The 27509-nt window shown below is 60.3% G+C and overlaps 2 protein-coding genes across 8 annotated transcripts; one reads left to right on the top strand and one right to left on the bottom strand.

The window, feature by feature from the left end:
* Positions 1-554: 554 nt before the first annotated feature.
* On the bottom strand, positions 555-9218 carry LOC148775065 (uncharacterized). 7 transcript variants are annotated; one of them, XR_016039530.1, is made up of 6 exons: positions 8583-9218; positions 7278-8317; positions 5624-5942; positions 4670-4962; positions 3702-3879; positions 555-3205 (listed from the first exon to the last, which is right to left on the bottom strand). XR_016039530.1 is itself a non-coding variant. In XM_088845182.1 (4 exons), exons 2-4 carry the CDS (start codon positions 7415-7417, stop codon positions 4921-4923), a joined length of 501 nt encoding a protein of 166 aa, XP_088701308.1. In that variant the 5' UTR covers positions 7418-8317; positions 8583-9218; the 3' UTR covers positions 3891-4920. The 7 variants fall into 7 exon arrangements, 1 of the variants encoding a protein (XP_088701308.1); XR_016039529.1 differs by lacking the exon at positions 555-3205 and having other exon boundaries at positions 3212-3879; positions 7278-7889; positions 7982-8317; XR_016039528.1 differs by lacking the exon at positions 555-3205 and having other exon boundaries at positions 3212-3879.
* CSRP1 (cysteine and glycine rich protein 1) lies at positions 5935-27509 on the top strand. Its single transcript, XM_055418880.2, has 6 exons — positions 5935-6077; positions 17143-17255; positions 21933-22101; positions 23004-23133; positions 25961-26054; positions 26439-27509. The coding sequence occupies exons 2-6, from the start codon at positions 17144-17146 to the stop codon at positions 26513-26515; spliced, it is 582 nt and encodes a 193-aa protein (XP_055274855.1). The 5' UTR covers positions 5935-6077; position 17143; the 3' UTR covers positions 26516-27509.

Below are 27509 nucleotides of genomic sequence, written 5' to 3'. Positions count from 1 at the left end.
TCGCTGCTGCTCTTTGAGGTGCGTCAGGTGTCTCGTGGCGCTGACTTCCCTTGTGGAGCCTGGCCTCCAGGAGCGTGGGCTTCGGGCTTCCGTCGTTGCACTTCCAGGCTTTGAGCACGGGCTCAATCGTTACAGCGCTCAGGCTTAGCTGCCTTGCAACATGTGGAATCTTCCCAGGCCAGGGGTCGAACCCATGTCTCCTGCATCAGCAGCGGATTCTTAACCACTGAGCCACCAGGAAAATCCTCGGTGGATATCTCTAAACCCTCATGTTTCCTCTTAGCAACACCCCATGTAAAAAACTGATTTCTTCCCCAGGAAATGCGTCCCTGAAGACAGTTATTGAAGGGACCCACCCGGAGTAACCTTCCGGCCTCTGGAAATGGTCTTTTCCCAAAAGAGCTGCAACAGTATTTCTCAGCCACCCACATACTCTTCTAGAACCTCCCGAAGTACACAGAATGGGGGCGTGTCCGCTTTCCCTGAAGCTGGGGCTCCATGACCCCAGCAGAGCTCAGGGAGGTCCTACTCTGCGCCTTCTGAGGCTGGTTTGTGCAAGGTTTCGAAAACGGGCGTCTCAAGCTGTGAGGAAATAACCCAGACACCAAGGGAAAGTAACAGGCTTTATTGGCAGTGCGCTCCCAGGCAGAACCCACTGACCGCAAGAATGGCCACGAGGAGTTCTGCCCCGAACAAAGGCAGGGTGCGATTTTTATGCCTTCGGGGCAGGAAGTGGCATCATATAACCTGGACAGGCCTAAGATAAGGTGAAGCTCGGGAACGCGAGATTGTGAGTGGTCAGCTAGTCAGGTGGTGAGACAGGGTTGGTCACTCTGGAGGTCAGGAAGGGGGGTAGATCTCGGCAGAGGGTTATTATGTCAGAGATTCCTCAGCGGTTTTGGCGGGACTTTTTCCCTCTGGCGGGGGGATGGAGAGGGGAAGAAGGAGCCAAGATAGCCACTGGGAAGGGGAAGCCAAGAAGGCCACCAGGGTCCGACCTTACAGTTTGCAAAAGACCAGGCACTCCCTCCTGGTGCGCTTGTCCTTGCAGCCTAGCCCAGGGAGCTTGCACGTGGGGTTCCCGCTAACAGTCCCAGCCGCCGCCAGCCTTGTGGGCAAGGAAGTCCTGTGACAACTCTGGCCAGCCATCATCACTAGACAACTCTGGTTGTCTCTTGCATCACTCGTGTGGTCTGAGCAGGAACTACCCCACTGAGCCCGTAACCCCAGAAAAATGGACTGCAAAGCCTGGAGACAAGGATGAGTGACTGCTGTGGGTCCAAGCCACTGGGCTTGGGGCGGCTCCTTCTGCAGCCGTGGGTAGGTGGGAGTCTGTCGTTTTCACGTGGCCCAGCGCTCCCTCCCGAGACCAAGGTGGTCTGTGCTGTCTGCCCTGCACCCACCCGTCCCAGGAAGCCAGGCTTGGCACACCGTGGGAGCTGCTGGGAGGATGGTGCTCCTGGGCCTAACAAGCTTCCACTCCAAAGGCCTTTCTCTCCAACCAGGGCGCAGGGCTTTGGGCTTCTCTGCTAGGAACCCAGGATGCCTCAAGTGAGAGTCATAAGAATTAAGGACCAAACGATCCCGGTGAAAAAGGATGAAGGGCGCTGAGACCCCGAGGCCCCTGAGGGTGTGAGTCCAAGCTCACCAGCAGGGGGCAGCCGTGCTCACAGTTCTTGTGCAAATCGAAACTTCCGTGCTGGAGTCCTAAAACATAAAAAACCTAAACAGAAAGGAAGTAAAGCCAAGCACATCTCCAGGCGAGGCGCCTGTGAGTTACAAAGCAGGCCGAGCCACAGCCTGCCTTTGCGGCTGTCCAGCCAAGCAAACGCTGTCTTCGGATCGTCTGATCCTTTCTTCCGCCCGAGCCTCACTGATCAACCCTGATGGACCAGAGGCAGCGGGGCTCTTGCCTAAAACCGCTCACCCCTCTGCGGGCCGGCCAGGAGACCAGAGATGCTTGGAAGGTCTTGGACAGGAGAACCGGGAAAAAAGTATTAAGGCGAGAGGGAACCAGAGGGGTTCGGAGCAGAGGAGGCAGGAGGGGGCCCTCCAGGCCTGGCTGCTCCCACGCTGCCGTCTGGGCCCTCTCCCCGCTGCCCCACCCCTGGGTGAGCGCAGGAGGGGAAGTGGCCTCACGTGGCCTTTGGGTGGGGGCGGGAAAGGAGAAGAGGTCACTTAAAAGTCATCCTGCGAGTTTCACAACAGCCTGAGCAGAAACGCGGGGCCGCTGAGCCTGCTTCCAAGTTCCCTGGAATATTCGTGTGGTTCACGGTGTAAGGGGCCTGGAGAAAGGGACGCACTTCCCCGCCGAAGCCCCTGGAGGGCCCTCCAGCTGGATGTCCCCCCGTCTTGCTTCCAAGCATTTTCTCCTCCTGACATTTACACGTGAACTTTCCTGCCCTTTCTTTTGCGTTTTGGGCATCAGGCTCATTTCTCTGGCAGATCCCGAGGGGCTCAGGAAACATGAAGTCAGGGAGTGACGGTACAGGTCAGGAATGTGGGCCCATCCGTCAGTCCCGTGCCACAGCCTCAGCACTGCAGAGCCGGGTCCAGGTGGATCCAGGGAGATCCTGGCGGATCCAGGCAGATTCAGGTGGATCCAGGGCTGGGAAGGACCTTAGAACTGCCCCTAAGCCCCACACAGGGCCCATCATAGCCCAGGGTCCTCAGAGTCCCGCAGGACACACTTTCCAAGAGAGATTTCTCTTATTGTAAATCATTCTCAAAAATATCTTTTAATTAAAACAAACACAGGTATTTGTGAAGGAGAATGCAAATTTTAAACAACTTTTTACCATAAAACTGAAGACCTCAGGGCCCTGGGGTGGCTGATCCCACCCACCTGGGCGCCCAGGACGGACACATCCCTCTATGCTGGCAGGACCAGCGGGTGAGAGCCTTTGATGGCTCAGAGCTGGTCCCAGCCGTCCCCTTACACACGAGGAAAACCAGGGCCTGGGTCACAGTCACATGGTCACTGAGCTGATTGCTGCCTGTGGTCACTCACATGCCAAAGAGGGGGTGAATACAGTCCCACAGCCGTCAGGCCCTGGGCAGACCAGTGGGGGAGCCACTGGAAAGGGCCCAGCGGGCACTGGAGCCATGTGGGGACGTCAGTCGCTCCTGGTCTCATCGGGCTGTAACTGACACGCAGCTCGGGGTCAGCTTAGGCTGTGCAGCACCACGGTCTGACTCACACGTCCTGAAGTGGTGATCACAGGGGCTTGGTGAGCCTCCATCACCTCATGCACACACGGCATTGAAGAAATACAAGGATCATTTTTCTTGTGATGAGGACTCTTAGGGCTTACCGTAGCGACATTCACATGTACCATGCAGCAGTGTTCATTACCGTGCTGCAAGGTCATGCCTACTACCTGTTATCTTATCACTGGAAGTCTGTACCTCTGATTGCCTTCATCCAGTTCTCCCTACCTCTTGTAAGCACGAATCTGATCTCATTTTTTTAAAAAAAATATTCATTTATTTATTTAGGCTGTGTCAGGTCTTCATTTGCAGCAAACGAGATCTTTAGGTGCAGCATGCTAACTCTTATCTGCGGCGTGTGGGGTCCAGCTCCCCAACCAGGGACTGAACCTGGGGCCTCAGCAGTGTGGCCTAGGAGCCCTAACCACTGGACCACCAGGGAAGTCCCAATGTCATTATTTTAAATCCTTGATGTCGGAGCTGAGACTCACAATACAAGTTCAGCCCTGGCTCCTTCGGAGCGTCCGCGGGCCTTGCTCTCTCAGGTCCCTCTTGGCTGTGAAGTGGCTGTGCCCGCCCTGGGCGTGTGGTCATCATGTGCGTTTGCGTCTCTCCTCCTCGGCCCCTCGCTTCCTGTGTGCCCGGGCAGCTCCCGGCAGATGCTTGGCCCTGCAAGAATTCACTTTCTCACTAACCCTATGGTCTCCCCCCAGAGAGGGGTTAAGTGCAGTGGGTCATTGCACGGCCTGGGGCCGTCCTGCTCCCAGCTCCCTGTGAACCAGCACCGCTCCCGGCTCTCAGCAGCCATCCCGGGGGCAGGACTCGGCAAACAGCCCCCCGTTTACGAGGCTCTGCAAGAGCCTATGGAAAATCCAGGTGTGCTGGCCTTTCCGCAGACCTGCCCTAAGGCCGCTTCCCAGCACAGGTTGACTGTCCTCACTGGGGAAGTCCTCCAACAGCTTCCCCACCCAGGCAGGACAAACCCAGACCAAAGAAGGAAAGGCCCTTCTGTAAAATCCTGGGCAAGACTCCAAAGCTGCGCTCCACGGGATGGGGGAGCCGAAGGGAGGCAGGATGCTCCCGAGAGAAGGGCGCGTCTGAGCAGCGGGCCCATGGGCTCTGATGCCGCTGCTCTGCAGGGCAACACGCCTGTTACATTGCGTGCTTGCTGCAGGGTGACCAGCAGTCCCCTGGGTTTTCCTCCTACATTGTGGTTGGGTCAGATGAAAGGGCCTGATCTGCGAGAAATCCCAGTGAGGTTGGTGCTCACAATCTTGGGAGGGCCCTGTTTGTACAGAGGGCCCGGCCCAGGGAAAGATGTTCTTAGGGTAGAAAGTAAGAAAAGCTTAGACAAATATTTCATTTTCTGGACTGTAAGATTCCTGACTTTATTCCTGGAAGAGCTGATTCAGCCATCTGGGGCTTTAAAGGACGGCTGTGAGTGTTGAGGCTCTGATACCTGTCCAGGCTGGAAGACTCAGCATCTGTATCTCCAGGTGACCTGGGGGGAGGGGCCTGCCCCCAGTGCACTGCCCTGAGCAGAGGAGGTGTCCTTTTCCCAGAGACACTGCCACCAGGAGGGCAGCAGGGAGGGGCACACGACGCCCAGCCAGTGGACACAGCACAGTGAAGTGGGCACCCAGGACTGGAGTGTGCCACGCGCCTGCTCAGGCTGTAGTCTGTGCCAGCTGCGCCATCCAGTCTGGAGGGTCAGACGGCGTTCCCTTTCAACTCAGAAACACAGCGGGTGAGCTACAAAACCATAAACAAAAAGAAAGCGCTTTGTCTTCAGAGCTGCCCCAGGTCCCGGGCACACTAGTGTCTCAGACTTCCATGACCCTCTGAGTCCAGATCCACAAGCCTATAGGGCAGTGAGCCTTGGGAGCCAGAGGCTGGCAGGACCGACGGGGAGGGGATGGCACCTTCCTTGAAAGCCTGGTACTCTCTGCCCCCCGCCAGGGTCCTCCCTGCTAGGGGCCTGGGTGCTCCTTCCCTGTCCAGGCCACTGGGTTTCTGGGCTGCTCCTGCACCCAGGGAAGAACTGTGTGCCGCTGTGCCCTCTGAGACGCCCGCAGCAGGCCCCCTGGGTGTCCCAGTCACTGGCAGCTACCCCAGGGCAGCTTTCTGAGGCCGGGAGAAAAGCCCAGCGACGCACCCACTTCTCAGAGCTGCTGTTTGGGGGGCGGAGGGGGCTCCTCGACTGGGGAATGCCGAGGGGACACAGCTGTTGGAGGCGGGGTGACCCTCACTGAAGGGCACTGCTGAAGGCGTGCTAAGCCTAGAGGTTCTCCCCTGCCCACCATAAGCCCACTTCCCTGTGTATTATACTCTGTTCACAGACTCAGACCCAGGCCTAGGGGCGGGCTGTCCAAGCCTGGGGACCAGCGGGTATGCGGAAAGGGCGGGATCAGACCTCGCGGGGTGAGGGTGGGGGGCCGGGGGTGGCTGCCCCCTCCCCGTGTCCCTGGCATCTGCTACCAGGACACCAAACGCGACGACCCCCCTTCTCCTGCGGCACACGTTTATCTGGGCTCTTGGCTGATGGATCATGGATCACGTGTGACTTCACCCTCGTCCGGCGGCCGGGACCACTGAGAAGTTCCGGGCACAGTGAGCCGCTGCTTCCTCTGCGGCGGGAGCACAGGGGGTCCCCGGAGCGCAGCCGGCGCGGCCGGCCCTGGGGGCGGCCCTGCGCCGTGACATCAGCCTGGGGCGGTGACATCGGCGCCGGCCTGGTGCGGTGTGCAAAGCCTGTGGGTTGGCGCGGCCCGGACACGCCCGCCCCGAGCGGAACAAAACTGCGCGCGGGCCGGCGCGCCCAGCCTCGTTGCTAGAGCCCGCCGCCTGCCGCGCTCGGCCGCTGCCAGGTGAGTGCGCCCCGGGCCCGGACGCCCGGCCCGCGCGCCGCCGGGCACCCGGGCACCCGGGCCCCCACCCGCCGGAGCGCCCGGGCCCCCACCCGCCGGGCACCCGGGCCCCCACCCGCCGAGCGCCCGGGCCCACACCCGCCGGAGCGCCCGGGCCCCCCACCCGCCGGGCACCCGGGCCCCCACCCGCCGGAGCGCCGAGCGCCCGGGCCCCCACCCGCCGGAGGGCCCGCGTCCCCCACCCGCCGGGCACCCGGGTCCCCACCCGCCGGAGCGCCGAGCGCCCGGGTCCCCACCCGCCGGGCACCCGGGCCCCCACCCGCCGGAGCGCCTGCCCGCGCGCGCACGGCGCCCCTGGACTTCCAGCCCCGCCGCCGCCTCCAGGCATGCTACAGGGAGGGTCGCAAGAAAAAGGGGCGCCGGGTGGGCGCGGGCGGAGGAGAGGGGGAAGTGGCCGCGGCTCTCTTTAAAGTTAGCGCGGGCCCCTTCCTGCCCCGGGCGCCGGGACGCAAAGGGCCCGCACGAGCCTCTGCCCCGGGCGGCTCGGCTCCCTCCCTCGGCGGGTCCCGCGGCGGGACAATGGGCGATTCTGCGCGCACTGACGCTCCTTGTGCGGCGGGGGATGAGGGCATCCGTGCCACCCTCTCCTGCGGGGGGGAACGTGCGGCGGGCGGGTGGGGGGCCCGCCTGGCACAGCTGTGCCCGGAGCGCGGGTGCGAGTGTCCCCTTTTGTGAAGGGCTGGACGGGGGGCGCCCCGCCCCCTTCACCCCTGACGCCCCGGGACTTGGCGCGGCGCGGGGACCACCACGCAAGCGTGGGGGAAGCCACAGCGTTTGCAGCCTCAGTCCCCAAGGCCGGGGGCAGGAAGGGGCGCTCTGGGCGCACTTGAAGCAAGCTGCAACCCGTTACCCAACAAGCAGCGTGCAGGCAGGCGTGTCCTCCGCGCTCACAGCTGCGGAGTATGCTGCAAACGCTCGTCCTGCCCCGCGCTTTGTGATCTGATCTGAGCCAGACGGGAGCGGGGGCGGGCTCCGCCCCTCCCTGGAGGCCTGGGCCCCGCCCCTGTGGACGGGTGTGCGGCCCCTCCCAGCTGGGGGGACTCGGCCTGGGGGTCCCGTCACAGTAGCTTCTGGAGGCCCGCGGGGCTCTGGTGGAAGCGGGGCCTCGACTTGTGAGAGGTGATGCCGAGGCAGACTGACCCGGATACTCTGCCGGCCTGGACGCGGGGCTCTGCTTCTCTGGCCGCGGTCCTGGGAGGGCGGGGCCGGTTGTCTTCGCCCCCAGCCTTCCTGCCTCCCAGAAGCTGGAGAGGCGGGAGGACCTGGCCGCCCCCTGTCATCTCAGAGAGCAGCTGGTTTCCGGGCACTCCCTGGGGGTCGTGTCCCCTGCCGCCACTCACTGTCAGCCCCTGAGGGTCAAGGTGGGCTCAGGCTGGGGGCCCCGGCCACCTCTTTCCAGAGAGACTGTCCTTGTGGCTGGATCCAAGCCTACACTGCCCGCGGCCTCCCAGGGAGGGACCCGGTCCTGCAGGGAGGAAATCCGGGGCGGAGGAGGCGGACAAGGAAGGTGGTTTACTCCGGAGAGGGTGTGCTTGGAGGGGGAGGGGCAGCGCTGGCCCTTTAAAGGGTCTGGGGGCCGCTGCGGAGAAAGGGGAGCAGACCCACCACCTGGACGCAGGTCTGCAGGGCCACGCCCCTGCCCCTGGGCCACCCAGCGCCTGCCCTCCTGGCCCAGGTGACTCGTCTCTCACAGCAGACCTCTGCCTTGTGGTCCTGGCAGGGCCTTCCTGGCCGGGAGTGTAGTGTTGGCACCTGGTTGGCGGGCAGTAGACATTTGGTGAGTGAACAGAAGAGGTGGGCTCGTAGCCTAGCTGCCCTGCTGGGTACGCGTGACCCTTGCAAACCTGTGCTGGCCCGGCACGCCCGTGTGGCACTGATGCCCAGGTCAGGCTTCCATTAACCGCGGCCTCCTAGTGGAAGGCAGACTGGGAAAGATTCTTTGAGAGGCTGCTGGAGCTGAAGTTTCGGTCAGCCGGCTTCTTGTGAGGACGTGGGAGTCGTGCGTTGGATGCATTGAGGCACCGAGGAGAATAGCGGGTCGCCACTCGCTGCCCTCGGGTGTGTCGGCAAATAAAGAGTCTCGCCCCTGGGCAGGAGAGCTGGCCTTTCCCGAGAGGACAGCTGGCTGACGTCTGAGCTCGCCTGGCCCCGGGACTGGCCTGTGTCCTTCACCATCTCATCTGCGGGCGGAAGCTGGGGCTCAGAGGTGGCCAGTGACTCGCTCGGGGTTGCAGCCGTCATTGAGACCCAGGCAGACACCTTCCTGGCCTACGCCTGGCCTCCCTGTCACTCTGCCTTTCCTGTCTCTGATCAGCTTTCCAGGGACAGATCCGCCACTCCTGAGACAGACCTGCTTTACAAAGAGCTTTACAGCAGCTTCCACACTGCTTAGGGAGGACGCGGCTCTGCTAGTGTGAGTGTGGAAGGAGTCGGGTTAGAACTTACCGCCACTGGGTCCTCTGCAGGCTGCGGAGAGGGGAGGCCCCAAAGTTGGGTCCTGGGGACGTGCTCTCACCAAGTCTGATGCATGTTTGGATTTCAGGGTCAGGTTGGCCGCCTGGAAAAGAGCCTTCCCGAGGAGAAGCCAGGTGCAGAGCTGTGGTGGGGCAGGCAGGGGTGGGTGCCCGCAGACCCAGTGGTCAGGGGTTTGCTGGGGGGGAGGGGTGGGCGTCCGCCGGCCCAGTGGTCAGGAATTTCTGCGGTGATGCTGGGCTTGCACTACGCAGTTCCCCAGGAATTCATCTGACGTCATCGCCGAGTGATTCCATGTATGGTAAAGAGTGTAAATATGGAGGCAGTTAGCTTCTCCGAGGCTTCCTGGGGCGGGAGGCAGCGTCTGACTCCTACGGAGGCGGAGGCGAGCAGATCCTCATCTGCAGTGCTGCCTTTTCGCCGGGGCGGGGGCTGCCTGACATCTCAGCTGTAAGCAGCCTGTTTCGCACGGGCTAAGGGCTCATGTGCTTTGTTTTTGCTATTTAAAATTTAATCCAGGGAAATGATTCAGATCTTTTCAGCGTGGGTAACCAATTGTTGCTCAATTGACATCATCCCAGAAAAAACAAATGAACTTTATCTGTTGGTTAATCTGTGGGACCCTGTTACAATTTCGGGCTTCCTGTGACAGTTTGGAAATGCTTAAATCCTAGAACCCCATTTCTACCTTTGTTGACCTTCAGATTCTGAGCCCCATGGGGGGTGCCCTGCTGGTAAAGGCATGAGGGGCGCAGTCACCACCCCACAAGGGCCTTGGGGCCTGGGCTTGAAGAGAGAACTCAGACACGGGAGAGAGGGAGCAGGGTGACACGGGGTTGAAGCACCGTGGGGTCCGCACAGGGGTGCTGGCGGGCTGAGTTGCTTGCAGAGTTCCAGGAACCATGTGACGCTGAGGCCAGGCCTGCACCCCATGCTGGTCCTTGCGCCCCCACAGTGACTGACCACTCCTTTCAGGGCAGGATCGATTCTGGGACTCTGTTTCTCTGGGCACCCCTCCTTCCTTGGCTGCCCTCTGGTGTGGGGTGGGGGAACGCTAGAGCGGCAGGTTGGAAAGGATGACAGCTCCCCTGTGCACCTGGCCAGGTACCGCCCAGCCCATCAGGCCCTGCCCAGCCCATCAGGCCCCGCCCAGCCCGGCGAGCCCAAGTGGACAAATACAGGACAGGTCTCAGCCAGACTGAGGGGGTGGGGACCAGGGCTCTGTGCCCAGGAGTTGCCCTCTGTCCCTGGGAGCAGGAGGCTTTGGAACAGAGAAGTTAGGGGTTTTCCACTGGAGACAAGACACGGCAGGGAATGCCGTCAGGTCACTGATCTGAGGATGGAGACCTTCCCGCAGACACTGGCAGCCAGGGGTTAAGGGCTGGCGTCCTGAGGCGGTTTCTCAGACTTGAGCTGTGAGCACCCTGCGCGTCGCCTCAGCCTGACGTTCGCACGACGCAGGCGGAACATGAGCCTCTCGGTCCTCCGCGGCCCCGGAGCCTGGGTGGGACTCTGCTCCCGGGCAGAGGAGCCGCGAGCCGTCTTCACGCCGCAGCTGGACGAGGCTGGGGGCAGCAGGCTGACCCGGGTGCTGGTCAGGAGAGTCCAGTCCCGGGCTTCTAGCTCCTGGCTGCCCTCAAGGCCCTGACATTTCAGGGGAATAGCTGCACGGTGTTTCCAGCCATCACGCAGGAGATGAAGCCCAGTTCTTGGTGGGGATGGCAGACGTGGTGAAGTGGACAAACCAGAACACCTGGGGGCAGGGCTGGTGCGACTGCAGGGTCAGCTCCCGGAGCGGGGCAGAAGAGGGGTGTCAAGATGGGTCTGTACTGGCATCTCGGGTCCAGGGCGAGCCCTGGGAAGGGCCGGCCCTGGGTGCTGAGCCAGGGGTTGCCGGTGCCAGCCGGCAAAGAGAACAGGTCCGGACCGCAACGACGTAGAAGCCTGAGAAAAGAATTAAGGAGTAAAGAATGGGGTCGAGAGGACTGAATGCTCGTGAGGCAAATCAGCAACTTTATTGAAAAGGGCCAGGGTTTTTATACCAAGTGAGACAGGGAACAGGGTACATAAAAATACCAAGTCTTTTACCAGGTTAGTTATTGCATCTATAGAAGATTACAAAGGCTTGTTTGCTTTCTAAGACAAGTTTCGCATTTAGACTAATGCTCACAAGATAAGAAAAACTAGTCAGCAGGCTATAAAGATTAGGGGGTACATTCTTAATCCATTTTAAGAGATAAGGAAAACATACCTACATAAATCTGGGGAATAAACAAGAAACCTAGCAAAGGATTATTTGCTCTGTTTTTCTCAAGGAAGAAAAAATAAGACCTGGTAAACAAACGTTTTATGACTCTCTTAAGGGGTGGCGGGACAGGGAACAGCACTTTCAAGGCATTCCCAGGGCCAACATTTGGGGCCTTGTTCAGGCCGGCTCCCCGCAAGGGGTCCCAGCCCCTGTCTGGCTGGCCACCCTCAGGCCTCAAACCCCGCAGACGTGGCCTGGGGACAAGGACAGCACACGTCCGGCCCTGGGGGGCCCTCAGGAGCCCTGGGCCGTACTGTTGTTCCCCCGATCCTCAGAATGAGACTCAGAGTCAGCGGATGGTCTGACCTAGGGATGAGCACACAGAAGCACAGAGGAAGGGAGCCTGACCCTCTGGCTGGGAAGAAATGGGTCCAGAGCCCTTTCCCGACCTCTGAGCTGCCTGACCCCTGACCCCTATCTCCTGTGGGGCCTCTGGCCCCAGACCCGAGGAGGCAGCTGAGAGGGAGCCAGGCATCCCTATTGGACTTCAGAGGATCTGGGAAGTAGGTTTCCTTTTAAGGCAATTGGGCTCCACCAGCTGGACTCTGGCTCATGGGAGGGAGTGGGTGGCGCAGGAACCTCCCTGGTGGGAGGAGGTGGCTGGGCCCCCGGCTGAGCCCCCCAACCCACAGATCCCTGAGGGTCCTCACGAGGGCAGGGGGCAGGGGGCGGGGGGGCCCATGGCCTGGGTCAGTGCTCTTCGCCCCAGGGTGCCAAACCCTGTCTGTCCCCTGGGTTCCTGAAGGGGACATCCCCACAGTTTGGGGGGCCCCGGCCGGGAGGCGGCCTGGGCAGTTTCCCGCCTCGGGTTCCCGGGGCCCTGCTGGATGTGGGCCCTGACGCAGGGCCAGTGAGAACAAGGAAGGGCAGCCTGTGGACGGTGGGCCTCCCGAGGGAGGAGGGCTTTTATGTCAGGAACAAACCACGGCTGGGAACGGCTCCTCACCGCACGGTCGGGGACCCTCCCCTCAGGGGTGTCCCAGGGCTGGAGGACGAAGCCTGTGGGCTCAGGGGCGGGAAAAGCCGAGGCAGGAGCCTTTGGGTCCCCATGTCCCCAAGCCCCGTCTGCTGAGTGCAGAGGGCCAGCCTCACCACAGCCCCGACTTCAGGTCTCTCCCGCCCCGGGTCCTCATCTGTGCCCTGGGCAGGTCCCCACCTCCAGGTGGCCAGGAATGGTGGATGGCGCTTGCAGACCACCCGGCACACGGTGGGTCTGCAGGCTCGGGGCAGGCTGTCTGCCGAATGCTGAGGGCTGGGGTTCGGGGGTCACGTCCTGGCACCCGTCAAGAGGCAGGAGGGAACCCATGTGTCTCTGTGGGAACCGGCTCGTCCCCCAGGACTCCCTGCCCTGCTCGTGGCTGTGCCTGCACTGCCCCTCAGGGGACTGGAGTCACTGGGTGACTTTCGGGTCCAGGCTCTGCCCGGAGCACCTCCTGGGGATCACTCGAGGGGGTGGGGACTGCCTGATTCGAACGGGGTTCTGCAGCAAGGAAGGGTAGGGAGGTGGCTGGAGGTTAGGCCAACTGCAATGACCACACTACACCCGCCTGACTGTCTGTCACGGAGATGGTTTTGCAGCCCTGCCACAGGGGGCCGGAGGAACAGCAGGGCCTCAGGGACTGGCCTTGGGGGTACGGGAGCTGAGCCCCAAGCCAGGAACCTTGGCAGTCAGCTTAGGTCCAGGGCCCTGGATGAAAATTGGGCTGGTTCCCAAGGAGAAGGGGGCTGTTGAGGGCCAGTGAACCTCAGTGCTGGGAAGAGGCCTGGAGAGGTGGGAAGGTCAGGGCCTGGGGTGAGTGGGTGGAGTTGGGTACAGAGCTCCTCCCCATTCTGGGGTTTAGGATGAGGTTCCTTAGTGATCAGAGAAGGCTGTGGTTCCAGCAACAAAATGGACTGTTAGGAAGAAGAGCATGTTGGAGAGAAGAGGTGATGAGTTCAGGTGGCTGGTGTGGAAATCGAGGTGCTCCCCTGAAACTGGGTGTGTGAGCCTGGGCTCAGGGCAGAGGTCAAAGTCAGTGGTCAGTGGAAGTGCTCGGCCGGTGACCACAAGAGCACTGGGTCCAGAGGAACCCTTGGGACGGGGAGACAGAGCAGAGGCCTTGAAAAGTGAGCGTCCCAGCTCTCCGCACCCCTCACCCACAGGAGCCTGCTCTTGGCCCGCACACCCCACTGAGCATTTTGTGGGCCTCGTGCTGCGGCTCTGAGCATTAGGGGGCTGACGTCCCAGACATCTGTGTGAGCACCTGAGTGCCAGGTGCGCACTCCTGTATAAACGCCTGTGTGCTGGACACACAGACTTGGGGACACGGCGCTGAACCCGGCCTGGACCTCCTCCTTGAGCCAACACCTGTGTCCACTGTCGGGGAAGAAATTTCCCTCCACCCTTCTAGCTCCTTCTGATTTGAAAAGAATTACCTTCACCTGAGACAGATGAACAGGCGGAAATCAAAGCTTAATAACATGTCTACATGGGAGAGACCCCCCCCAAAAAACCGAGTAACTCCCGAAGTGGCCCAAACCCTCACATTAAATATCATGCACCGTTAAAGACAAGAGAGGAAGTTGGAGCAGTGGTTTGGGACTCAGAGGCGAGGAAGCCAGTTGACAAGGAGAAGGAAAAGCAAATGTTTGGAACCAGTGTTTGCTGGGCTGGGCAGAGATAAGGGGACACAGAGTGGACTGGTCTCCTGGCCCTGCCTGGTTTCCCCACCACACCCGGCCTGTATTCTTCACAGAGATCTCTGGCAACTGAGGTATTTGGGGGACTGGCCCTCTATCGAAATTCTTTTGGTCATTTGAGGGAAGGTTGATGTTTCTTCCTGAGTCTCTTGGGCCTTGATTGTTTTCAGCTCTAAATAATCCCATGGTAAAGAGACGTTTTGGGGGCAAGCTTCCTCCCTGCACTGCATCAGATGGGAAGCCCCCAGCAGTAGGGACCATGCGCCCTGCCCCTGCCCAGACTCCAGCTGCCAGCACCGCTCTGGTGCCAGGGGTGGCCCTGGGTGCCCATCCCCGAGTTCCCAAGGAGGGTACTCCTCCCCGGCCCTCCCACCATTTCCCAGCACCCCAGTCCTCCCAAGGAGTCCCTCCCGCCGAGCACTTCTGTCCAAAGAGCTGGAAGGGTCGCCGTCCCTGATCCTGGGCTCTGACCTTGAAGGCCTGGGTTCCTGAACTCACCCTGTGTCAGGCATTGAGCCGTGCCTCCCTGATTCCCCAGAAGTAGCCTGTGATGTAGCTTCTGCTTTTGTCCCCATTTTACAAATGCAGAAACGAAGGTTTATAAAGGCTAGCTCCCTTGCCCAAGGAACACACAGTAGTGAGTGGCAGGGTCAGGAAAGGACTAAACCCGCCTGGCCTCAGGACCCCAGCTCAGAACCAACCTCGAGCTTCTCAACTTGTCCCAGGCTACCGCCTTCAGACTCACCTGGGTGCTTGTTAAATATTCCTATTCTTGTGCCCCATCCTGAGAGGTCATGATTCATCAGGTTGGGGGTGGCGCTGGAAAATCGGATTTTGCACACGCGCCCCTCCCCCACCCTAATGGACTCTAGCGCTTCAGCTGTGCTCTGTGTCTGACTCCTACTTTTTCAAAAAAAATTGTTTTTTTTTCGGGGGGTGAAATTCCCAAGGGGTTAAGACGTGACACATTCAATACGAGGGTGTAGGTTTGATTCCTGGTCAGGGAACAAAGGTCCTGCAAGCCCTGTGATGTGGCTAAAGAAAAAAAATTTTGGTGAGCTAAATCTTACAGACAAAAGAGCATATAAAACCTATATGCGGGGACTTATGGAGCTTATGGAGAAGCTCTATACAGTCAGCAAAAACAAGCCCAGGAGCTGACTGTGTCTCAGATCATGAACTCCTTATTGCCAAATTCAGACTCAAATGGAAGAAAGTAGGGAAAACCACTAGACCATTCAGGTATGACCTAAATCAAATCCCTTATGATTATACAGTGGAAGTGACACCTAGATTCAAGGGATGAGATCTGATAGACAGTGCCTGAAGAACTATGGACGGAAGTTCAGATCAAGACCATCCCCAAGAAAAAGAAAGGCAAAAAGGCAAAATGGCTGTCTGAGGAGGCCTTACAAATAGCTGAGAAGAGAATCTAAAGGCAAAGGAGAAAAGGAAAGATATACCCATTTGAATGCAGAGTTCCAAAGAACAGCAAGGAGAGATAAGGAAGCTTTTCTTAGTGATCAATGCAAAGAAATAGAGGAAAACAATAGAATGGGAAAGACTAGAGATCTCTTCAAGAAAATTAGAGATACCAAGGGAACATTTCATGCAAAGATGGGCTCAATAAAGGACAGAAATGGTATGGACCTAACAGAAGCAGAAGATATTAAGAAGAGGTGGCAAGAATACACAGAAGAACTGTACAAAAAAGATCTTCATGACCCAGACAATCACGATGGTGTGATCACTCACCTAGAGCCAGACATCTTGGAATGTAAAGTCAAGTGGGCCTTAGAAAGCATCACTACGAACAAAGCTAGTGGAAGTGATGGAATTCCAGTTGAGCTATTTCCAATCCTGAAAGATGATGCTGTGAAAGTGCTGCACTCAATATGCCAGCAAGTTTGGAAAACTCAGCTGTGGCCACAGGACTGGAAAAGGTCAGTTTTCATTCCAATCCCAAAGAAAGGCAGTGCCAAAGAATGCTCAAACTACCACACAATTGCACTCATCTCACACGATAGTAAAATAACGCTCAAAATTCTCCAAGCCAGGCTTCAACAGTACATGAACCATGAACTTCAGATGTTTAAGCTGGATTTAGAAAAGGCAGAGGAACCAGAGATCAAATTGCCAACATCTGCTGGATCATCGAAAAAGCAAGAGAGTTCCAGGAAAACATCTACTTCTGCTTCATTGACTATGCCAAAGCCTTTGACTGTGTGCATCACAATAAAGATCGTGGCATCCGGTCCCATCACTTCATGGCAAATAGATGGGGAAACAGTGGAAACAGTGAGAGACTTTCTTTTCTTGGCTCCAAAATCACTGCAGGTGGTGACTGCAGCCATGAAATTAAAAGACTCTTGCTCCTTAGAAAAAAAGCTGTGACCAACCTAGACAGCATATTAAAAAGCAGAGACATTACTTTGCCGACAAAGGCCCCTCTAGTCAAAGCTATGGTTTTTCCAGTAGTCATGTATGGATGTGAGAGTTGGACTATAAAGAAAGCTGAGCGCCAAAGAATTGGCGCTTTTGAACCGTGATGTTGGAGAAGATTCTTGAGGGTCTCTTGGACAGCAAGGAGATCCAACCAGTCCATCCTAAAAGAAATCAATCCTGAATATTCATTGGAAGGGCTGATGCTGAAGTGGAAACTCCAATACTTTGGCCACTGGATGTGAAGAGCTGACTCACTGGAAAAGACCCTGATGCTGGGAAAGACTGAAGGCTGGAGGAGAAGGGGACGACAGAGGATGAGATGGTTGGATGGCATCACTGACTCAATGGACATGAGTCTGAGCAAGCTCTGGGAGTTGGTGATGGACAGGGAGGCCTGGCGTGCTGTATTCCATGGGGTCGCAAAGAGTCGGACATGACTGAGCGACTGAACTGAACTGGGGTCTTACCTGGTGGTCCAGTGGCTAAGATTTCTCACTCCCAATGCAGAGGCCCAGGTTCGATGCCTGGCTGGGGAACCTGATCCTGCATACCACAGCCAAGACACGGTGTAGCCAAATAAATGGTTTTTTTTAATCAATCTACATGTGTAGTTCGAAGAATAATTGTGACGGGAGCCCCCATGTGATGACCCCTGACGGCCCCCATTTTCTGTCCTCGAGGTCCCAGACCTGAGACAGTCTCTGATACCCCCACTGTCGTTCTTTGTAGCTCCCACACGTGTCCCTCCCTTGACAGTACTGAGTTTTGCCTGTTTGAGCCCTGACACAGCGGGTTTGTGTTCTATGAGTTCTAGCTCAGCTGTTTCTTTTGCTATGAGAGTCATCTGCGTGAAGGCACACAGTGCAGGGTTTATTGTTGTTTCTACGACAGCCTGTGTCTTGTGCGAGTTTATGACCCAGAGGGCCAGTGGGGCGGGACGGGGGCTGAGAATACAGCAGCTGTGCCATCGTTCCCTGTGGGCTCCGGGGTGGGAAGCCCCCGGGTTGCCGGCTGGGCAGGCCTCTGCCCAGGCCCTGTCCTGGGCCACCCAAGTCTCCACCTCCCTGGAAGGTTCATTCCCGTCTCCGTGTCCACTTCCAGGATGCCGAACTGGGGAGGAGGCAAGAAGTGTGGGGTGTGCCAGAAGACGGTGTACTTTGCCGAAGAGGTCCAGTGTGAAGGCAGCAGCTTCCACAAGTCCTGCTTCCTGTGCAGTGAGTGCCCGCCCAGACCGGCTGTCGCCATGGGGACGACCGGCCGTCGCCATGGGGACGACCGGCCTGTCAGCCCCTGGGGGACGGTCCTCGGAGGGACGGTGGTAAACAGCCTGACATTTGGCTGGAGCGCAGAGGGGCGGGGAGGCGTGTCAGGGCCCCTGTGTTCCTCAAGCTGTTTCTGAGGTGGAGGCGGGGGCTGTGTGGGGCTGGCCCGCCGAGCTGAAGGGGGTGGACACTCCAGGGCCTGAGCGCCCAGCCGGAAAGGCCCGGTGGGGAAAACGCCCCACTCACCATCTACCCTGTCTCCCTACCACAGTCCTGGCACTTAGGAGCAAGACGCTTTTAGCCCAGGGTCTTACCAACCCCTGGACCCAGATTCAGTTCAGTTCAGTTGCTCAGTCGTGTCCGACTCTTTGCGACCCCATGAATCACAGCACGCCAGGCCTCCCTGTCCGTCACCAACCCCCGGAGTTACCCTTTGTTAAAAGGCCACAGAGGTCACAGATGCGGAGGACTCACTGGTGATGGGGGAGAGCCTTAAAGGTACAGACTGCTATGTGTGAGATAAAAAAGCTCTGAGGACGCACCTCAGAGCACAGGGAACACAGCCAACACTTTATCACAGTCACGGGAGCAACTTTAAAAACGGTGAATCTCTGTGTCTTACAGCTGACACTTCCTAACACCGTGTGTCAAGGACACCTATCTGTCGTGCAGTTCCCCAGTCGCGTCTGACTCCGTGTGACCCTGTGGACCCCTAGCACGCCAGGCCTCCCTGTCCCTCACCATCTCCCAAAGTTTGCCTGAGTTCATGTCCTTGGGCAATGGACACAGACTTGTCAACTACCCCTCAGTTAAAGATAAACTCACAGGCAGCTGCGTCTGGGGAGGGGCTGAGCTCCCCGGAGTCTCTGGGCAGGGGGCCTCTCCCCTCAGCCCCCACCTCCACCCGACGGTCCGGTGAGGGGATGTTGACATCGTCCGATGGCCGGGAGGAGACCGGCCCCGGTCACTGCCTGGTGGGCAGGCGCCTGGGTGCCCGGGGTACTGGGTGCGGCCGGGGCCCAGGTGTCCTGAGCACCGGGCCCTGGAGGTAGGGGATGTCTGCAGGCTCCTGACTGAAGGGCTCAGAGCCGAGGGGCTAGAGGAGCTGACCTGTTTCCCTCAAGCCCAGGCGGTGGCGCTGGGTGGGCAGGAGCCAGTCGGCCGCGCCCCGAGCCTTCAGAACCAGTGGGTCAGAGTCCGGATGTGAATTCCCTTTCTGGGTGCTGAGCGCCAGGTGCCTCCTTCTCTCTCTGCATTTTCTCAGCGTTACAGGGGAGAAAAGAACACCTACTTCATGGGGCAGGGCTGTGGGAACTGAGAGGAAGGGTCAGGAAACAAAAGGAGCAGTTAGAGCAGTTGTGAGTGTTCAGTCAACGACAGCCGCTCCCCGACACGCACGCACGTGCACACACACATGTACATGTGTACACATCCACGTGTGCACACACAGACACGCACACGTGTGTGCACACTTGCACCACCCACCCATGCACACGCACAGACACGTGTGCACACAGCCATGCACGTGCGCACAGAGACACACGTGTGCACACAGCCATGCACGTGCGTACAGAGACACACGTGTGCACACAGCCATGCACGTGCGTACAGAGACACACGTGTGCACACAGCCATGCACGTGCGTACAGAGACACACGTGTGCACACAGCCATGCACGTGCGTACAGAGACACACGTGTGCACACAGACATGCACGTGCGTACAGAGACACACGTGTGCACACAGACATGCACGTGCGTACAGAGACACACGTGTGCACACAGACATGCACGTGCGCACAGAGACACACGTGTGCACACAGACATGCACGTGCGTACAGAGACACACGTGTGCACACAGCCATGCACGTGCGTACAGAGACACACGTGTGCACACAGACATGCACACTTGCACATACATGTATACACACACATGGCGCAGGGGATCCCCAGCAAGAAGCCTAGGACTCAGGGTGGCCCCAGCCCACTGGGGAGGTCCAGGACCAGGCCCTGCCCACCCCCACTGTGGTTTCACTGCTTCTGGAGCCCATGCTCCCGAGCGGGACCCAGACCCCCGGGGCCACCTGCCCCTGAAGGAGCACTGGCTCCCACTGGCTGTGGGCAGGCCAGCCGGAAGCCACCTCCAGAGTAGGCAGCACGGGCCCCGCGCCTGCTGAGGCTGACCGAGGGCTGCCAGCTGCAGGTGGGCAGTGAGCTCGGGCGGAGCCTTTGGCATCCGGCTCGGAGGAGGCCGACAGCCGTGTCGTGTCATCAGCAGCTCACTGCACTCAGGAATTTTCAGGCCATTTATTTTTCTCAGAGGACATAAGAGGGCTTGGCATGGCCTGGGAGAGGGTCCAGACTGCTGGCCCCAAGGGCCCCTCTCCACCCTCACATGTGGCTTTGATCACCAACGGCAGTTGCCGGGGAGGAGTGGCCGCCAGCAGGGCGGTCAGGGAAGCCAGCTGAGGCTGCGGGAACGGGACAGACCCTGATCTGGGCCTGCAGTGTGTGCCCCGGTGTCCAAGAAGCGGCAGACAGTCCCCAGCCCGGGTGGGGGGCCTTGGCTCTGTGGACACCGGCCCCGAGGCTGTGTCGTCTCTGAGCTGTGAAAGGCCTGTCCTGGGGCAGGTCAGCCCGTGGGAAGGCAGAGCTGGTCTTGCCTCGCCCCTAGGGGACAGTTGCTGGAAAGGGGCTGCACCCAGAACCCAGAGCCCTAGGGTGCTCACAGCCCCGCCCACAGCGGCATCCCCTTGCCTGCAGGCTGTGGTCCATGCCTGCCCCCCAGCCCCCGAAGGGCTCCTGGCTGGCAGAGCAGAGCAGGCCTCAGCCTAAGTTCTTCTTTTTGGTTGGTTTCTGCTTAACGTGATTTGGTAGAAATGCATTTAGGCCATCATTCAAGACTCCCCCGCATTGAGCGTCTGGTGGAGCCTGCAGGCGCCAGATGGGAGGGCCACTGGGAGGCATCAGTTGTAGACCCCGGGGTCCCTCTGAGCTGAACCCCCAGGTCCCGACAGGGAAGGCCGGCCCGAGGAGACCTCAGTCCCTGGGCTGCTCTGGCTCAGTCGCCGCCTCCCATCCAGTCTTAGGAATTTCCAGGTCACTCTGGGTCTTGTGGGAGGCAGTTCCAGGCCGACTCCCGGCTTCCCACCCTAGAAGGGAATGCTGGAGCCCCTGGCCTGCTCTGCCCGCTTCCTCCAGGCCGGAGCCAAGCCCTGGGGAGGTGTTGGGACGGCCCATATTTGGTTGCCCGCATGCTGGAAGAACATAGGGATCTCACAGGCAGGACCGAGGGTCCTTATTTAGTCTGAAGTCTCCAACCTGGCCCAGGGGTGGGGGTGGGGGCAGAGAGCTGGCCTTTAAAGGCAAGGGGAAGGCTGGGAATTCCCTGCAGATCCAGTGGTTGGGACTTGAGCTTTCACTGCCAAGGGCCAGGTTCAGCCCCTGCTCAGGGAACTAAGATCCCGAGAACCACACGTGGTGGGCGGGGGGAAGGAATCTATCTCAAGGCAAAGGAACTGGCCAGGGGCGTGGAGGTGAGCTGAGCGCTTCTTGGGAGGAGGAGAGGCTGGCTCCTCCCGGGGTCCCTCCTCAGAAGGACGTGGCCCCGGTGGGCGCACTGATCCCCCATCTCAGGGCCTTCATGGACCCCGATCGTTGTCCTAGGCCCGAACCTGCATCAGTGGGATGTGAGTCTCTGGAGAGAAGCACTTGGGGGTTGGATGCTGATGGTCTTCTGGGGCCTGGCCCTTCCCGCCCTTGTGTTCCCAGGGCGCTAACTCTGTGTCGCACTGTTGGGGCAGCCAGCGTTCTGATGACCTACTGTGCGCAGGGCACTGTGCTGCGCACTTCCCGGGCGAGGTCTCATTTAATTCTCAGCCATCTTTCAGGGGGCACCGCCGTCATCTGCTGGTGGGGACACGGGGCTGGGAAGGCGTGTAGCCTGGCCAGGAGGCTCCCTGGACATGGGCTAGCCTGGGTTCCGTGTGACCCTGGGCTCCACACTGTCTCACTCTGGGTCATGGGGCTGCTCGGAGACTCACAGGAAGCTGCGGGCACTCTGCAGGCCTTCCAGTGTACCCCATTCCCACCCCCCTTTCCCTGAGTCAGGGACTTCTCCCAGCATCTGACCTGCGGCCAAGTGATTTCCGACTAGAAACTTCAGATCCCGCTGTCGTGATGAGCACAAGCTTTATCTCATTTCTAAGCCGGTCACGCGGGGCGCTGAATAAACATTGGCCTTCCCCCCGGAGCATCCCTGCCCCGCCCCCTCGGGCGTCCCTTCTGAATCGAATCACGAGAGGCAGGACAGCCTTGCCCTTCTCGCTTCTCCTCTTCTGTCGGGATCCACGGTGTCTGTCAAGGGCAGACACCCCTGGGGTGTGGGGTCGGCCTAGGCTGCTGGCCCTGTGAGCTCAGGAAGTTCTCAGGGTGTAGGGGGCGAGGAAGCCCACCCAGCTCCGGGAGAGGCACTGGGCCGGCATTCGTAGGCCCTCCTCCCCTCCTAGTTCCCTGGCCACCCCAACCCCATTGCCAGGCCCCTGGGAGGTCAGGATGTTGTGTGCGCAGCGTCCCAGGGAGCGTTGGCGGCAGGGGCAGCCGTGACCTGCTGGCCCTATGCCCCCCCACAGTGGTCTGCAAGAAGAACCTGGACAGCACCACTGTGGCCGTGCACGGCGAGGAGATCTACTGCAAGTCCTGCTATGGCAAGAAGTACGGGCCCAAGGGCTACGGCTATGGTCAGGGTGCGGGCACCCTGAGCATGGACAAGGGGGAGTCGCTCGGCATCAGACACGAGGAGTGAGTACCCCCGCCCGGAATAGAGGTCCTACAATGTGTCAGGCCCTGTCACAGCAGCAGGGGCAGAGGGGCTGGAGCGGCCAGGCCCCTCCCCGTCTGGAGCCGCGGCTGCATTTCCTGCCCTGGGAGGAGCCCTGAGGCCTGCTGGGCCCCTCTCCTCCGTCCACAGATGAGAAAACCCAGTCGGTCTCGGCGACTTGAAGGCGCCCCACAGCCACTGAGGGTCTGAGCCGGACCACCTCACAGCCTTGCTCACCGGGTGTCAGTTCCCTTCCTGGAAACGGGTGTCACTGGGCCCCCAGCACCCCCTGACCACTGACCTGCCGTGAGCAGGGTGTTGGCGGTCAGGCCGCCAGCCCCTTGGCCCCAGGGGATGGTCGCAAGTGACGGTCTTTCAAGGTTGTCACCCCGTGGGAGTGACCTGTCAGCTGACTTCTGGGAAGACTCTAGTGATGGACATGCTGCAGGAACGGGGTCAGTGGCTCCAGTGTTCTCACTGGGGCCGAGGGGAGTATGATGTGTCGGGGAGGAATACTACCGTCCCCTGGTGGGTCCACCCATTGGCGGAGGTGACCCTCGGGCCCCTGGTGTGTCCACCCACTGGCGGAGGTGACCCTCGGGCCCCTGGTGGGTCCACCCGTTGGCAGAGGTGACCCTCGGGCCCTTGGTGGGTCCATCCATTGGCAGAGGTGACCCTCAGGCCCTTGGTGGGTCCATCCACTGGTGGAGGTGACCCTCGGGCCCTGGGTGCGTCCCCTGTCAGCAGAGCCGACCCTGTAGCCCTGGCAGCTACAGCCGTGCAGCGGGCTGGGCCAGGTGCAGGCGGCTGGTGCCCTCCAGGCCTGTCCCCCCACCGTGTTGCTCTCTGTATGTCCCCTCACCGCATGCTTTTCCCTGAGCAGGGCCCCCGGCCACAGGCCCACCACCAACCCCAACACGTCCAAGTTCGCCCAGAAGATCGGGGGCTCCGAGCGCTGCCCGCGGTGCAGCCAGGCCGTCTATGCGGCCGAGAAGGTGATTGGCGCTGGGAAGGTAAGGCTGGGCGTACCGGGGGAGGGGGGACACACACGTTCCTGAAACGTGCATTCTGGAGCTTTGAAGTGCACTGCTCAGGGAAGCCTGCATCCTGGATGTAGCTCCGCCTTTGTCTCAGAGCCCGCCATGAAAGGGGTCCCTTTGTCTGTGAGGCTGCCTGTCCCCTGTGCCTCCCAGTCTCCAGGGAGCTGATCCCCCATCATAGTAGCCTCACCACTGGTCCATAAAGAAGGCTGAGCGCCAAAGAATTGATGTTTTAAAATCATGCTGGAGAAGACTCTTGAGAGTCCCTTGGACTGCAGGGAGATCCAACCAGTCCATCCTAAAGGAAATCAGTCCTGAATATTCACTGGAAGGACTGATGCTGAAGCTGAAGCTCCAACACCTTGGCCACCTGATGTGAAGAGCCGACTCACTGGAAGAGACCGTGATGCTGGGAGGGATTGGGGGCGGGAGGAGAAGGGGACGACAGAGGATGAGATGGCTGGGTGGCGTCACCAACTTGATGGACATGAGTTTGGGTGGACTCCGGGAGACAGTGATGGTCAGGGAGGCCCGGCGCGCTGCAGTCCAGGGGGTCGCAAAGAGGCGGACACGACTGAGCGACAGAACAACCACAAACACACTTCACAGGGGCTTCTGATCGATCCCTGTCTCCAGAGGCGGGGTCTGCTGGCCTCCAAGGCTGCGTGGACACCAGCCCCGAGAAGAACGTGCACAGCTGTGTGGGGTCACGTCTCTCTCTGGGAAGAAGATCCATAGCATTCATCACATTTTCAAAAGAATTTGTGATACAGAAATGTTACGAACCACCCAAAATCCACAGAGACCCACTCCTGTGCCCCCAGGGCAGAGTTAGCCAAGGTCCAGGCCTGTCAGAGCCTCCTGGGGGGCAAACTTGGCCCGGCTGTCTCGCCTGCCTCCCGCTGCGATATTCCAGTAGTAGCCCCCACCCCCAGTCACCAAACTGCATTGGGCCCCTCCCTTGGAGAAGCTGCAGGGATGGGTGGCCTCAGATGAGCTGTCAGAGGGCCACAGAAGAGGCTTTTTCAGGAGGGCCCCAGAGAAGGTGCTGGGCCTTCACGCAGACATGGCCGGGGTCACGTGGTCAACTGTGGCGCCACAGGGCCTGGAGCCTGTCTGTGGCCTCTCTGGACCCGAGTCTTGACCTCTGGGGCTTCTCAGCCTTGGGCAGCGGCTGCACACATGGACAGGGGACCACACATAGGACAGGTCTAGATCAAGCACAGTTTGCAACTAGCCCTCAGGCCCGCTGGGGAAGGGGTCCCAGCCGTGTTACAGATGAGAGCCCAGGTTTGCCCACTCCTCGGAGCTGGCCGCCACTGCTGGTGCCTCCTCTTGGGGCCATGTTACCCCCTGAAGCTTGTTTCCACCTCTGTCCATTGGGAGGGGTTTGTAAACCCAGCAGGATGACCGCAGTTTGCTTGTCATGAAGCCTGGCTGATGGGTCCCCTCCTGAGCCTCAGCCCCGCGTCTGAAGCAGAGCGCACAGCAGGCCCACCAGGCGAGCTGACTTTAAAGCTGAATGGAGCCAGTGCAGGGAGCCTAGTGCAGCGCAGTGCCCGGGCTGTGGGCAGCGCCCGCCAGCTCCCATTACCGTTACTGCTTTTGTGGGTTCTTGTGAGGCTGAAGTGAAGATCCCTGCTATTCACTAAATGATACGAAAACAGGAGATGTGATTAATATTAAGTTGGTGTTTCTTCTACTGTGTCTCACTATGAGAATAGGGAATCACCAAAAAATACCTAGGCATCAGCATTTCCGTTCCCCCTCCGGGCCTTAGAGTGAGGGCCCCTCTCTCCCTTTGGGAGGAGGGGCTCTCTTGCAGGCAGAGGTGGCGGGAGGAGCCCAGCGTCTGTGCCCGAGAAAGGGTTGGGGAACAGGAGGACTTCAGGTGCTGACCCCACCAGTGGGGCCCGACTGTGTCTGCAGGGACAGTGGGCGTGGTTAGTCCTCCATCTGCCCAGAGACTGGGGGGCAGCCTGGCCTTCCCTGAGGACAAGCCGAGGCCGGGGTGCCCTCAGCACGGACACCGAAGCCCGTTGAGTCCTGGGCAGGAGCCAACACACATGGGCTTGGCTGCCAGGAAGCCCAGAGCCTGCTGTTTCCTTTCCATCTCCAGCTCAGAAAGGGCAGCTGTGCAAGGGAGCCTCCTTGCCCTTAAAAGGCCTTGTTTTGTTTTGTCCCGTCTGCCTCTGCTGGCCTCCGGCTTTCTGGGTTGTGCAGAGCTGTCAGCTGGGAGCTGGTGGCTGACCTGGGGTCTGGCTGGCCCCCGCGGGGTGCAGACCCGGGCTGCCTTCCCCTGAGGGGCTGTTGGCCGTGTGACCTCTGAGTTCCTCGTCAGAGTAGCGGGGCTTCTGTGGCCCCCGGCCTTCTGGAGCTCCGTGGATCCTTTCTCCTTCCGGGGTGCCAGGCACTGCCTCTGCACCCAGCCCCTGCTGGGCTGCAGCCTCCTGCTGCAGTAAGGGCCCTCAAGAACTCCAGGGGCCTGCTGACCACAAAAGCCTGTCCTGTGGCCAGGCCCCAGCGTGTGTGCCATGTCCCCCGTGAGGAGTGAGGGGGCCACAGGCCTGGAACCGGGGCCAGGATGGGTCCAAGCCCACACCCACACCAGGGGGCCCGGGCGGGAGTTGGGACAAGGCTGGGGGGCCCCTTCCTGCCCTTTGTGGGGCGGCTGTGGCACTGGCCCCAGCACCTCCTCCGGGATGCGGGGAGACTGGGCAGACGCCCCACAGGCATCTTCATCACACCTCCAAGGGGACGGGCTGGGGCGGCAGAGTTAATTCTTTCCTTCCCTCCCCAGTCCTGGCACAAGTCCTGCTTCCGATGTGCCAAGTGTGGCAAAGGCCTCGAGTCCACCACCCTTGCCGACAAGGATGGCGAGATTTACTGCAAAGGTGAGCGGCCTCCCCTCGACGCCCTCCCTTCCTGGAGGGCTGACCAGTCAGGCCCGTACACGACGGCCAGTTGCAGCCGGTGGAGTCCATTCCCGGAGTCCATTCCTGAGTGTCTCCTGAGGCCTCTGTGTGCAGCCGAGGAGGAGCCTGGCTGGGGCTGGGGGCGGGGCTGGGTGGGGCGGGGCCTGGGCGCCCCTCCCTCTGATCCCAAGCTCTGACTGGAATTTCAGAGGCTCTTCTGGCTCTCCTGGAATTTCAGAGGCAAGGGAGTAGCCAGGATGCTCCTCACTGCTGGGGGGCTCTGCTGTGCGCCTCATTGCCCCAGAGGCCCCGGCAGGTGCTGGGGTGGGAGTGAGGGTCCTCACCCCTCTCTTCTCTCTGCAGGATGCTACGCAAAGAACTTCGGGCCCAAGGGCTTCGGCTTCGGGCAGGGAGCTGGGGCTCTGGTTCACTCTGAGTGAGCCCCCCGCGCCCACACCCCGCTGCCCACGCCGTGCTTCTCATCACCCTGCACCCCGGCGACCACGAGACCGCCAGGCTTCTCCCCTCCCTCAGCCCTGCACGTATCGCTAAGGACTCGCCCCTGGCGTCTGGCTCCCTTTGGTTCGGGCGTCTGCTGGGGGCCCCGCTCCCAGGCGCCTGGCCTGCAGCATCACCAGCGGGGCCTCCGGCTCTGGGCGTCCTGCCACCCCGCTCCCTTCCCCTCCCCACAGACTCCCGCCTGCAGAGGCTGAGTGTCCGTCATGGGGGCCCTGCGGGGGGAGGGCCGTGCTCCTCGTGGGGGGCCTCCGGGTGTCCCTCAGAGCAGGCCCGGGGCGTCCCCACCCTGGAGTCACAGGGGACGGGCAGACGGGCCCGAACAGAGGGGCTGCCTGCCCTGGCCGATTGTCTTCAAGGCTGTGGGCCACGGTGCCCCCCAGCTTGGGGGGGTGGGGGGTGGTGGCAGCAAGCCAGGCCCTAGGGCCCCAGTTCAGGATATGGTCTGGCCTCCCCGGGCTAGAGCTCCTGTATGGCAGGACCCTGATGAAACACCCCTGACCTTACGGCCGCCCAAACCTGAGGGTGCCGTCTCTGCCCAGCCTGGGTCCTGAGGCTGCGGGGGGTGAGGGTGGGGGGGCCGCGCCCGTCAGCACAGCCCAGCCCCCGACTAGTCCTCAGCACGGCCGGCTTGACCCGCAGACACGGAGGGAGGCACATGCGGCCTGCCTTCACCTGGACACCCGCCCCCACCCACCTGGGCCCTGCCCCCACCCTTTTCCTGGTACCCTCCTCCTCTGGCCACACCACCCACCCCTTCCAGGCCCCAGGTCCAGAGCAGCAGGAGGATGGGGCGGGGCCAGGCCTGCTGACCCCAGGGAGGAGGGTGATGCCATGTGGCGCTGCCTGGACCGAGGGCTGTAGCGCAGGCTGTGCTCAAGCTGACCTGCACCCCATCAATAAAGCTGTCAGAACAGA

This window comes from Moschus berezovskii, chromosome 17 (assembly GCF_049115385.1).
Source record: "Moschus berezovskii isolate FMDL1 chromosome 17, NW_MosBer_1.0, whole genome shotgun sequence".
In the NCBI taxonomy this organism is placed as follows: domain Eukaryota; kingdom Metazoa; phylum Chordata; class Mammalia; order Artiodactyla; family Moschidae; genus Moschus; species Moschus berezovskii.
Note: the sequence above shows the minus strand (reverse complement) of the source record. Positions and strands in the feature narration are given on the sequence as shown.

Excerpts from the sequence above, each read along its gene's own strand:
- LOC148775065 (XM_088845182.1), bottom strand. The coding sequence starts at position 7,417 with ATGACAGGGGGCGGCCAGGTCCTCCCGCCTCTCCAGCTTCTGGGAGGC. Across the intron at positions 5,943-7,277 it reads CAGGCCGGCAGAGTATCCGG|GCCGGCGCCGATGTCACCGC; the intron begins GTCAGTCTGCCT and ends ACACCGCACCAG. Across the intron at positions 4,963-5,623 it reads CCCCACCCTCACCCCGCGAG|CTCACCCGCTGTGTTTCTGA; the intron begins GTCTGATCCCGC and ends ATGGTTTTGTAG.
- CSRP1 (XM_055418880.2), top strand. The coding sequence starts at position 17,144 with ATGCCGAACTGGGGAGGAGGCAAGAAGTGTGGGGTGTGCCAGAAGACG. Across the intron at positions 17,256-21,932 it reads CAAGTCCTGCTTCCTGTGCA|TGGTCTGCAAGAAGAACCTG; the intron begins GTGAGTGCCCGC and ends GCCCCCCCACAG. Across the intron at positions 26,055-26,438 it reads TGGCGAGATTTACTGCAAAG|GATGCTACGCAAAGAACTTC; the intron begins GTGAGCGGCCTC and ends TTCTCTCTGCAG.